Genomic DNA, 12,077 nt, shown 5'->3' on the forward strand with positions numbered 1-12,077 from the left:
AATATATCTCATCTCACAAATTAGTTTATTCAGAAACAAAAAACAAACGCTGTTAACAAAAATATTGGGGTTACTTACTAAATATAATTATTGACAGAATTTGCCCACAAATTGACATGAAAAGCTACCCTTTTAATAAGAAATTAATGTAGTATAACCATTTTTCTTGCATCTTCCCCCTTCTCTTAGTATATGTGTATCTAGATATTTTCCCTAACCATACAATAAATGGTTGAATTTCTATCTTTACTTTCTATATATACTATACCCATTTCCACTATGCCTTATGAGACCAAATGAACATAAAAATTCTCATACTCTACTTGACGATGTAGTGAATTCTAGTAGTGTGTATATATATATATATATATATATATATATATATATATATAATTTTCTCTGTTTTCTTTAGATATGTATTTGTATCGTTTGTGTTTTTGAGTTATTGTATTGTTGTTATTATTTGGAAAAAAAACAAATAGAGATTTTGAAAAAAAAAAAACAATAGGATATCAAACTTGTAGAACTCTAGAAAAAAAAACTGACCATCTACCACATTTTAAAAATCTGCAGAAGTGTTCTCAACACAGCAAGTAATGACAAAAAGCTAATTTTTGTACAACTGGGATATTTACTGCTCATCTGTTACAAAAAATGCTGATTAGTTTTATACTAACGCACCATGCAAAAATATTTTAGTAATGTACCTGTACATTGTGCAAGGAATACTAGTGTATACAGGAAAAGGGTAGAATCACACATTCTTTAAAAACAACATGCAGGGAAATGCTAAAACTTTACACATTTGCTGGCATTTTGGCACAAACTTTCTATGTGGCAAACTACAAACACATTTTGGCAATTGAGTTACGTCCATGTTACAAACTTGTTTATTTACAAGCCAAAGAGCATTCAGTCAGAATGAAAGCAAAAAGCAGTGTTGCATACTCCCTGCCATAACAATACATCTGAAACTAGGTTAACAAGGGGAAATTTAATTGAGACAAAAATTTGATATGTCATGCTTCTGAAGTTTCACTGGTTAACAGAAGAGATGGCTACTGTCATACAGCACTGAAAGCCATGGTGAGGTACTGCTCATAAGATACATGGATCCAGCCATCCTGATCAGTGTCAAGGCGCCGGAAGGAATCTGTCAGTCTCTGGAATGTAAAATTAAACACAAATTAATGCAAGCCATATGACCGGCAATAAAAGGTACAACACACTATTAACACTTGTGTTAAATTAAAACTCTTAATCTTGGCAAGTTTCTCTATCAGAAAAGTACAAAAAAAAATGGATGGGATTCATATGCCATTTATCACAAAAGAACAGAGCTAATTACTGGGAACAAGTGCTCTGTTCTTTTGTAGTTTAATGAAATGTGGCAGTGTGTGTATCCCAAGCAAATGTTTTAACATTTATTTGAGATGTGCATCTAGGCACATTCCATTAAACTACAAAAGAAAAAAAAGGACACACTGCCTTACGATAATTATCCCTGTACTAAACAACAATGAACACCAGTGTTACAAAATGACAAGTGCAAACACAGTTAAAATCTTTTAAAACAGGAAATCACAAACTGCATCAGTAGCATCTTCATAAACAAGCTTTATCCTGACACCGCATTATTTGTTTAAATGCCATGTTTTATATTGTCAAAGAAACTGACAAAAGCAAGAATACATTCTGAACTTAGAACTACTTTACAGTGTGTTACTTGTTATCTAAAAGCACAATACCTGCAGATCTCCAAAAGGGATTTCACAAACACACCAATCAGGTGCACAGCACCCGGTGTGAGAAGCTTACTTGTCGCTGCTCTAAAGGCTTGTGTCTTGGGGTAGTTTTATGGCAAAGGTGCCTAAATATCTTACAGATATCTACTCAAGGTTAATGAGTGTTCAATCTCCACATTTTAGCCAGCGTGAGAAATCAGATATAGGTTCATAGGTTCATACTAGGCTATCTGCCCTAGGGCATTTATAAGCCTAGCCAGAGTATGTTTGGCTTTCGCCACCCATTTTAAATTAATTTTGCTATGCCCTTTTTCGAGGTTAGTATACTGTGCCTCTGTCTAACAGTGACACAGAAGTGATACCCGGGGTAAACCTATGATCTCCCATCCACTCATCAAGATTCCTCTTGAAGAGAGTCAATGAGGGACTCTGCCTAACCTGGACTGGGATTTTATTCCATAGTGAAGGGAGCCTCTGGGTTATGAATCTGTCCCTCCAGCATGTCCTATTTATTTCAGTGCTGAGGTTCAAGTCTCTCGAGCGTGTAGCTCGATGGGATTTGGATTTTTTGAGGTGCAGCATGTCCCTTAATTCCGGGTTGGACATGGCCTTATACGTCAGGCACAGGTCACCTCTGAGCAGGCGGTATGCCACTGAGTAGAGCTGGAGTTTCTTTAACCGGGCAGCATATGGCATCTGTTTGAGCCCTTTGATCCTCTTGGTGAGGTACTTTTGTGGTCTTTCCTGTTGCTGCAGGTGTTTGGTAAGGTACATCCCAAAAGGGGCTTTGTACTCGATTATGGGCCTGATGAGGGATGAGTAAAGAGGCACGATGACCTCCCCTAATCTAGATGTGAATCCCTTCATGATTAGGTGGGCTATATAAAATGTTTTTCTAACCACTTTGGCCACGTGGTTGTCAAATGAGAGATTGCTATCAACTTGGGTCCCCAGGTCCCTAATGACTTCTTCTGTTCTTAATGGATTACCACCTATGTGGTAATTTGTGGGCACTTTGTTTTTGCCAAAGGGGATGACTATACAATTTTTGGCGTTTAGCTTGAGGCCATGGCTCTGGCACCAGTTGTCTGTTTCTATGAGGCCCTTTTGGAGGATGCTTGTGTCGGCTGGAGAGTCGATTATGGCGCCCAGTTTGCAGTCATCTGCGAACTTGGTCAGCCACAGTCCTTCCGTGTTGGCCTGTACCTCCGAGAAATATATTCCAAACAAGACAGGTCCCAGGACTGAGCCTTGTGGGACGCCACTTGTAACTGGTTTGGAGTCTGACATGGCTCCAGCAATTCTAACCATGTGGGTTCTGTCCTTGAGCCAGTTTGCAACCCATCTAGTGACATAGGGGTTTATATTTAAGCTGGTGAGCTTATCTATAATGCCTGAGTGGGGTACTGTATCGAAGGCTTTTGCGAGGTCCAGATAGGCTGTGTGGACCACCTTCCCTTCGTCAATGGCCTTGGTGACTGTTTCAAAGAAGTCAACCAGGTTTAAGAGGCAGGATCTGCCCTTAACAAAGCCAAACTGGGTAGGATCCAGTGTCTGTAGGTCCCCAATATCTTTATTTATGAGGTCCATGATGATCCTTTCCATAGCTTTGCAGACCAAGCTAGTCAGGCTTATGGGGCGATAGTTTCCAGGGTCCGTTGAGGCACCACCTTTGTGGAGAGGGACCACTGTTGCTGTACGCCACTCTTTAGGTACATATCCTGTAGTAAGGCTGAGATTGAACAGTAGTTTTATGTTTGGGTTTAGCTCTTCTTGGAGTTCATGTAGGACGCAGCCTGGGACACCATCTGGTCCCATTGATGCTGTGTTTTTTGCTTTGGAGAGGGCGGCTCCCACCTGAGCATCTGAGATGTCGGGGGGGGGGCAGCACTCTGCTGGGATAGATATTTGCCCTTTTGGTGGGAGGGGAGAAGTTTGCGCTGAACCTGTCAGCTAGGATGTTGGCAATGTCTGTGGGATCAGTGTTTTTTTGTCATTTTGGACTAATTCTGAGCATATCTGGGAATTCCCACCCAGGTTCCTAACATAACTAAAGAAAGCCTTGTGATTATCTTTAGTGTCCTGTGCAATATTTCTCTCAAGCTGGCCTTTGACGATTTTATGAGTGCCCTTAGTTTTTGCTAATACTGATCAGAGATGCCTTCCCTTTTGGGATTTTGCTCTATCATGTAGTAGCTTCCTCCTTCTATTGTATAGTTTGTTTATGGCTGGGGTCCACCAGACAGGTAGTCTGCCTTTGGAGGATTGGGTCTTGGTTTTATTTGGGATTGCATGATCCGTGCATTCCTGAAGGTGTTCATAGAATGCATTTATAAAGGATTCTGCGGTCTGGGCCGTATTTTCCACAGGCCCGGGGGCTTTGAAGGATTCCACCTCGGTTTTGAGGAGTGTGAAATTTGCTTTAGAGAAGTTTTTCACTGTGGTTTTCTGGGCAGGGGGTGGGGTTGGGATGTGAATATCCAGTGAGATCAGTTTATGGTTTTATCTTACCAGTGAGGGATACACTTCTGGTCTGGAGCATACAGTCCCCATGTTGGTGATGATCAGGTCCAGTATGTTTTCCCCTCTTGTGGGAGTGGTAACAAGTTGTTCCATAGCATTTGAGTTTATGAATTCTAGGAACCTTTGGGCAAGGGTGTTGGAGCTAGAGTAATGCTCCCAATCTATGTTTGGGTAGCTGAAGTCGCCCAATATAATGGTGTTCGGAGAGACCTTCATATTTTCCAGTGTTCTCAGGAAGGCCGAGTGGGGTTCCTGGGTTTGGGAGGGTGGTCTGTAGCAGGCTATAAACTGGAAGGCAGTTTTACCCACTGTTAGTTGCACATGGATAGTCTCTGATGCTTCATGCTTTGCCACCAACCTAGAGGTGTGGGTATCTTTGATGAATATCGATACCCCCCCCCCCTCCGTTTGTGGTTTGGTCCAAGTTTTGCGGCCAAAAAGCATGGTATGAGGTATAACCTGGTAATGCTGGGGTGCTCTCGGGAGTCCTGAACCAGGTTTCTGTTACTGCACAGATATCGATGTTCTCCATGCTAAGGAGAGTTTCGAGTGCGTGCATCTTGAGGTTTAGACTTCTAGCGTTGAGTAGCATTACTCTTAGTTTCTTATCCCTTGTGATACCTATGGAGGTGGGTTTGTCTTTTGAGCCTTGCCTAAAAAAGGCACTATGGGGGTAGCAAGAGCCTTTGCCAATATCCAAAGCCCAGGGTGACAGGTGCAAGCCGTCCCTAGCAAAGCATCGTGGCTTGTCGTGCATATCATCCCAAGCTGACAGGCATTGGATCCCCTTTGAATGACACCAATACTTAAGCCAATTGTTGAAATTGATCATCTTGTCTTCATATTGTGGCATCATTCTTGGTGAGGGTAAGATACTACTCAAGGTCAGGGTCATACCAGCCTGGGCTACATGCTCAGAGAGCTCCTCTATGTCTCTTTTCATGTAGTCCAGGGAGGTACGTCTCAGGTCATTCACACCAGCATGGACAATGACTGAGTCATATTTGTACTTGCCTTGGAGTGACCTGAGTGCTTGTGTTATGTGGCGGATCCTAGCGCCAGACAGGCTGCTCACCGTGACCTTCTCCTTGTTCAGCCTGGTGAGCGGGACGTCAGTGTGCCTGACGATAGAGTCACCTATTACAAGTGTATCAGGTGTGTTGTTTAGCCTTAAGGGCTGTGACTGTTCGGCACACTGGCTTTGTGAGATATGTGTTGCACGTGTTTTGTTTTGGGGTAGCGGTTGCTTGTGTGTCTGCTTTGGAGGTCTCTGCTGCTTAGGCAGATCTTTATTTAGAGCCTCCGAGTATGTTTTTGTGTGATTATGTGTTTGGTTTGCTGTCGTGGTAGGTCTATGTGAGACTGGAATTGTAGTGAGTGTGGTTTCCTTCTCCTCCTGACTGGTTATGCCAGTACTGAGTTGAGAGAGCTTAGCCTCCAGTTTGGCTATATGGTTGCATCTCTCACATGTGTTGGAATTTGTTGGGAGGAGGAGAGGGTTGTCTGTGTACATGAGGCAGTTGTAACATTGCCTCAAGATTCCCATATTCACCAGCTGGACCGAGAGGAGATTGACAACTGACCTTTGGACATGCTAGAATAATATTGGGAATTCCTTTATAATTGAAAACAAGGGCCAATGGGGAGCGAGGGTGTAGTGCTTTTAATTTTTAGTGCCGACTTATAATTGCTTTAGTGAGCAAGTGCCAGGTAACAAGTGCAATGTGTTACAGGTAACTTAAATGCAAAAACGACAAACAGTAACTTTCTTTCAAGCGAAGCAAGGAAATAAGTACAGTAAGCAATGCAGATATCACTAGGGATCCACAGAAGCACTGAGAAGCCGCGTTTTAGGTGGAATTAGCGTTCCAGGGAAATAACAAGCATACAAAACAAAGCTAGATTCAGCAGGCCTGGATCTAGTCTATGCTACAGCAAACAAGGTGTACCAATTTCAGTAAGATACAGTTCAAATATTCAGGCACTATAAACCTCTAACCAGAAATTCCCAGCTCAGAAGGGCAGAGTCCAGCCTCTCCTCCCACAAGAGTGCAGACCACGAACCTTCTTAATGTAAAATAACTGGCCTGAAGCCCAAGTGCTTAAACCAGAGCTAATACACTTTAAGAATAACAGACACTGAGCTCTCAATCAGCAGTTCCCAACTTAGAAGGATGAAAGCTACCTGTCCTGCCACCACAGTGCATGCCACAAACCTTCCTAATGTAGAACTGGTCTGAAGTCCAAGTGCTTAATCCAAAAGACTTAGAATGATAGCTACACTTTAACCAAGTTACTACCAAGCAGTAATAAATACAACTGAATACTTTAAATAATGCCTGGATTAGTGCTCAAGTTATACAAACAAAGCTAGATTCAACAGGCCTGGATCTAGTCTATGCTACAGCAAACAAGGTGTACCAATTTCAGTAAGAAGAAATTCAGATATGCATGCACTATAAGCCTTCAACCAGAAATTCCCAGCTCAGAAGGGCAGAGTCCAGCCTCTCCTCCCACAAGAGTGCAGACCACGCAACCCTCTTAATGTAAAATAACTGGCCTGAAAGCCCAAGTGCTTACACCGGAATTAATATATATTGTTAAAGTAAATATAAGGAGAAAAATCACACTCCGATCCTAATAGTCATACAGTCACCTTGTGCTGCATCAATGCTATTATTATGCACTTAACAATTTTGGATCCATTTCTTTTCTGCAAATATTTGTACTCTGCTAAACTTTTTTTCCATTTGAAATGTAGATTCCCTTTACAAAAATTTGAAAAGGGTATATGTAATTAACTTTTTATTTTGTTCAGACAAAAAGTACAAACCATCTCATCATGCCCCACAATGGCTTACTGACAGGCTACCTTTCTTCCCCCATTCAAATCAGGTGACCTTGCAAATTTTAATAATTATGTAGGCCTACTTGCACTGTTGATCATTGCAGGAGTACATCTCTAAAACACTTGTAGAAATTTTTGGGACAACAATTACGGATATTCTGTTTTAAACTATATTTTGGTTGAGTTAAATTGGTGTAAAGGTAATTGAATGGCTGCATCTCAAATTTTCAAGTATCAATTCTTCATTTCTGGTAGTTTTTTTTTCTCTACCTGAATCCTTTTGAAATTTGAAAATACCACTTTTAGGGACAAATTGTAGTTTTAGCTGGTATTTTATAACACAACATAGTTACAATTTTATCAAGTATTCGCTCCTGTCAGAAATAAAAATGTTTCTTGTGGACTAAATCTAAAAACAATTAAGAAGGAATACTGTGAAATTACATTATGTTAAAAAGCCTGAAAGCCAAATGTTGATTGCAGCTTCTGTTTATTCATGAAAAGCAACAAAATACTTTGTAAACTGCCTTGTTGCTTCAAGCAAGTTACTTTTTTTTTAAGATTACTGCAGGATATGGAGAGCCCAAATGGCAGAACACCTGCTGAATGCTTTGCATTCCACTGTGATTATTTAATCACTTTATTCAGCAAGGATGTCAAGCTTTACAAGAAAGCCTTTTACTAAAAGGATACAGTAGAGAGCTTCTTTGAGTAACTTGTGCCTATGGTTTTATAAAAACAGATATATAATCTGCCTGGTATAGTCTTCCTAAACAGAAATATTGGAACAGTAGGACACTAACCAGTCACTTTAGCTTTAACATTTGATAATAAAAACAGACTATTAATAGAGGACAGATATGTCTCTGCAGACTTCACTACATACTGTGAACCTAGGAAGATGCACTAAGCTTATCCCTGATCTAAAATAAAATTAAGTTCCATACTTCAAGTAGCATGAGTCTCCCGTGTACAACTTTTCCACAATGGATCACTTTGTGGGTTCCTGCACTGTACCCTTCAGAGGACAAGTTGTGTTTAAGTGTTGAAAATAAATCACGGTCAATACATCAAAAGAATCTTCTGTCAACATAGAAGGAATTATGCAGCAAAGTGGAGACCTCTGAGGGGGAAATAATTATCAGGAAGGAAACAGATGCAAAAGGACATCAAAAATCAAGAGTAGTAACAAAAATCTCTACTAGTTTAAGCAAACTAAACAATTAAATGGACCTATCCACAAATATCCCTGAATTATGATTACAAGCAACTTCTATATGGAAAAACACTTTTTTAGAATTACTTAATACAGACTGCTATAGGTCCCCAATCATGTCCCAAGACTCGCACTCCACGTTTCTAAGCACCCTGGAGAATATTAAGGTCCAACCTAACACTCTCATATGGGGCGACTTCAACTACCCCTCCATTAACTGGGACAACTACTCTTGTACCAATATACTTACCCAATGTTTCCTGGACTTCATTAATTCCAGTGCCCTGGACCATCTCATTCTAAACCCCAACAGAGCTAGCAACATCCTTGACCTGGTTATTACTAACACGGGTGACTGTTGCTCTACACCATTAGTCAACTCCTCCCTGGTTGGATCCGTCCACAAACTAATCACCTTGACCCGCAAAGGTAACCACCATGAAAAACTTCTTCAAAGCTAACTTTGGGCTCCTAAAAACAGATGTGGCCAACTTCACAGCACCCATGCAAATGGAGAATAGTTGCATGACCACCAAATCATACACTAATGCACTGTACAAACACGTACACAAATGCATGGATCTCGCCATACCCAACAGAACCAAGACACTCTTCTCCAAAAAAGCCAATCTAGTGGTCCCTTGCCATAAACAAACTCTACAACAGGAGGAGGAAACTGATGCGGAATGAGGTGATGTCCCAAGACTGGAAAAACTCCCTTATTGGCCTCAACAAAAAGTTGAGATCCCTCATCAAATCCTCTAAAGCTAGCTATGAAAACAGAATTGCAGCAGATAGTAAAGACAACCACAAGGCCTTCTGTCGTTATGTAAACAATCTCCACAGCAATACCCAGATTTGCTCTAAGCTACTGCACAATGGTACCTCCTATACAGCGTTAACAGATATTGACAATATACTGGCCGACAGATTCAGTGCCAACTTTACCCCTCTCTGCCCCACCAAAGGACCAATCACAATACCATTAGATTGCCAGGTACCCAGTATTACTGCTGCACAGGTTAAAACAGCACTGTCCAAGGCCAAGAATACAGCTTCTATGGGACCTGACAATATCCCCGGCTGTGTTCTACATGAACTACAGAGTGAACTGGCACCTCACCCGTGTGCCCTGTTCAATCACAGCCTCACCTCCAGCTTTGTCCCTACCAAATGGTGCACTACTACAGTCATCCCTCTCCACAAAGGAGGTGCGACTACAGAACCTAGGAACTATTGCCCCATTAGCCTGAAGAGTCTGATATGCAAAGCTATGGAATGCATCATCATGGACCTAATAAACAAGGATACAGGGAATCTCCAAACTCTGGATCCCACACAGTTTGGTTTTGTGAAGGGTAGATCATGCCTGCTCAACTTGGTTGACCTCGGAGCCAGTCACCAGAGCTGTGGATGATAGCAAGGTGGTTCATACAACCTACCTTGATCTGGCCAAACTTTTGATACTATTCCCCACTCAGGAATCATAGAAAAACTCACTAAGCTAGGCATCAACCCCTATATCACTAGGTGGGTTGCAAACTGGCTCACAGAACCCACAGTGTGAAAGTAGCTGACTCCAAGTCATACTGCCGAACAGTCATGAGTGGAGTCCCACAGGGTTCTGTCCTGGGTCCTCTCCTGTTTGGTATCTACTTCTCTGAAGTCCAGGCCAACGTGAATGGACTCTGGCTGACAAAGTTCACAGACGATTGCAAGTTGGGAGCTATTATTAACTCCCCAAGTGATGTTGACATGCTACAAAAGGCCTCCAGAACTATGGCCTTAAGCTCGGTGCCAAAAATGTGTCTTTATCCCCTTTGGGAAAAACCCAGTTCCCACAAATTACCACATCGTTGGCAGTCCACTGAACACAGACGGCATTACAAGAGATCTGGGAACACAGGTTGACAGCAACCTCTCTTTTGACCACCACATTGCCACTGTGGTCAGAAAGCCCTTCTATGTGGCACATCTCATTACTAAGGATTTTGTATCCAGGAAGAAAGAGGTCAGTCTCCCTCTACTCTTACCTCATTAGGCCAATTATCAATGCGTACTTTCAATGTGGTAGCTCCCTGGGGTAGATAACCTCCCAAAGGATACAATAATGTTTTTTATGGCATTTAGTTTCCCACCTCAATTTTGACATCATAGTTCTTTAACTGAGACAGACTTTCCTGCAGGATGGCTACATCATTTGGAGATTCAATGACTCTGCAAACTTAGTAAGCCAGAGGCCTTTGGTACTGGCTTTTACTTCAGAAAAGTAAATGCCAAACAGGAGAGGTCCCAACACAGAACCATGGAAGACTCCACTAGTGGCTGGTCTCTTTGTGGAGGAAACATCCCCTATTTTGTTTATAAGCATCTTATCTGTGAGTCAGTTGGCAGTCCAGCAGGTGATATAGAGGTTTATTTCTAGTTTACTTAACTTTTCTACTCTGCCTGAGTGGGGAATTGAATCAAAAGCTTTGGTCAGGTCGAGGTATGCAGTGTGTACCATTTTGCCTTCATCCACTGCTTCAGAGACCTTTTCAAAAAAATCTACCAGGTTGAGTAAACATGACCTACCCTTGACAAATCCAAACTGAGACAGGTCCAGTGTTTGCAGGCTCCCTATGCCCATGATAAGTCTTTCCGTGGCTTTGCATATGAGGCTGGTCAGACTTATCCTTTTAGCTGCAGGCTTCTGAAATGGGCAGTCTGAATCAACAAGACAGCAGATGTAGTTTAAGGTTGCTTGCAGTATTCTGCAGATACTGTATAGGTTTTAGGTCCTGCTGAATAATGTAGCAAAGTGTGCTGCATGCTGGAGGTTGTATTCATGTCAATCAACAACTCATTGAATAAGCGTCAATCTAGTGAGAGAAAAAAAGGCTGAAACAATTTTTGGAGAACCTCATAGGAAAGTTATTTTTGTGGGATGAAGAGACAAGCGCTTCCCTATACCCCAAACATACTGATTAAATTATCTTACTACAGTAAAACATCTTTGTAAAGGCTACATTAACTCCAGTAAAAGAACATACATGTCAGCATTTGAAATGCAGAGTTCCAGAAAAAGTAGAAAAAAAAAAAAAACCTAGAGAACAGCGAATCTCGAAAGTCACTCTTCTCTTTAACGCTTCTTTTTGCAGGGAGGTGCAAGTCCCCCCCCCCCCGTGCCCCCACAGTTATATACACCAAACTCACAGATCAACGTACCTCAAAGAAAAGGGAAAATTCTGAGAAATGGTACATTTGACTTAGTAAGCCCTTTCTTTCAGCCTCCACGTTTCAGGACTCTCTAGTGAGTCCCATCCCAGCATTTCAAGTGGTTACTAACATGCACACAAATTTTGTATTTAACTCTCTTATTTGTCATCATAATTATTACTCTGTACTCCAAATACTACTAGTCATTTTCCTAAAAGCAGTTTCCCATTAAATATGACCTACAAATATAATTTTAGTCTTAATATGCTAAAGATCACTTCCCTTCCTAACACTTGATCTGATATTGTTAATCCTCATTCATTCCTTACGCATGGGTATCGGTTCCGACCTTGGAACTAAGCTGGCCATTTTCCAAGCTCGCGTCATCTTCAAACTCTCGAGCTAAACTCTTACCCATAATCCCCCTCTCCCTGTTACCTCAGATTTCGTTTGGCGCATTGCCTTTCAGTCATGTCAAGCTGCTTCTCTTGAGCTAAGTATAGTTATTTGTTGTCAGAAAAGTCATTTATATAACGTTTTCTGTCAG

The 12,077-nt window shown here is 41.5% G+C and overlaps 1 protein-coding gene across 2 annotated transcripts in view; it reads right to left on the bottom strand.

Moving 5' to 3' along the window:
- Window positions 1-611: 611 nt before the first annotated feature.
- The window catches only part of PDCD6 (programmed cell death 6), a 268,864-nt gene continuing 257,398 nt past the window's right edge, over window positions 612-12,077 (bottom strand). For both annotated transcript variants that reach the window (XM_044064592.1, XM_044064591.1), the window contains exon 6: window positions 612-1,163. In XM_044064592.1, the coding sequence (XP_043920527.1) occupies window positions 1,065-1,163 (99 nt within the window). In that variant the 3' untranslated portion in view covers window positions 612-1,064. The remainder of the gene's footprint in view (window positions 1,164-12,077) is intronic.

The sequence above is a fragment of the Protopterus annectens genome, chromosome 3.part0 (assembly GCF_019279795.1).
Source record: "Protopterus annectens isolate FY-2018-M chromosome 3.part0, PAN1.0, whole genome shotgun sequence".
In the NCBI taxonomy this organism is placed as follows: Eukaryota; Metazoa; Chordata; order Ceratodontiformes; family Protopteridae; genus Protopterus; species Protopterus annectens.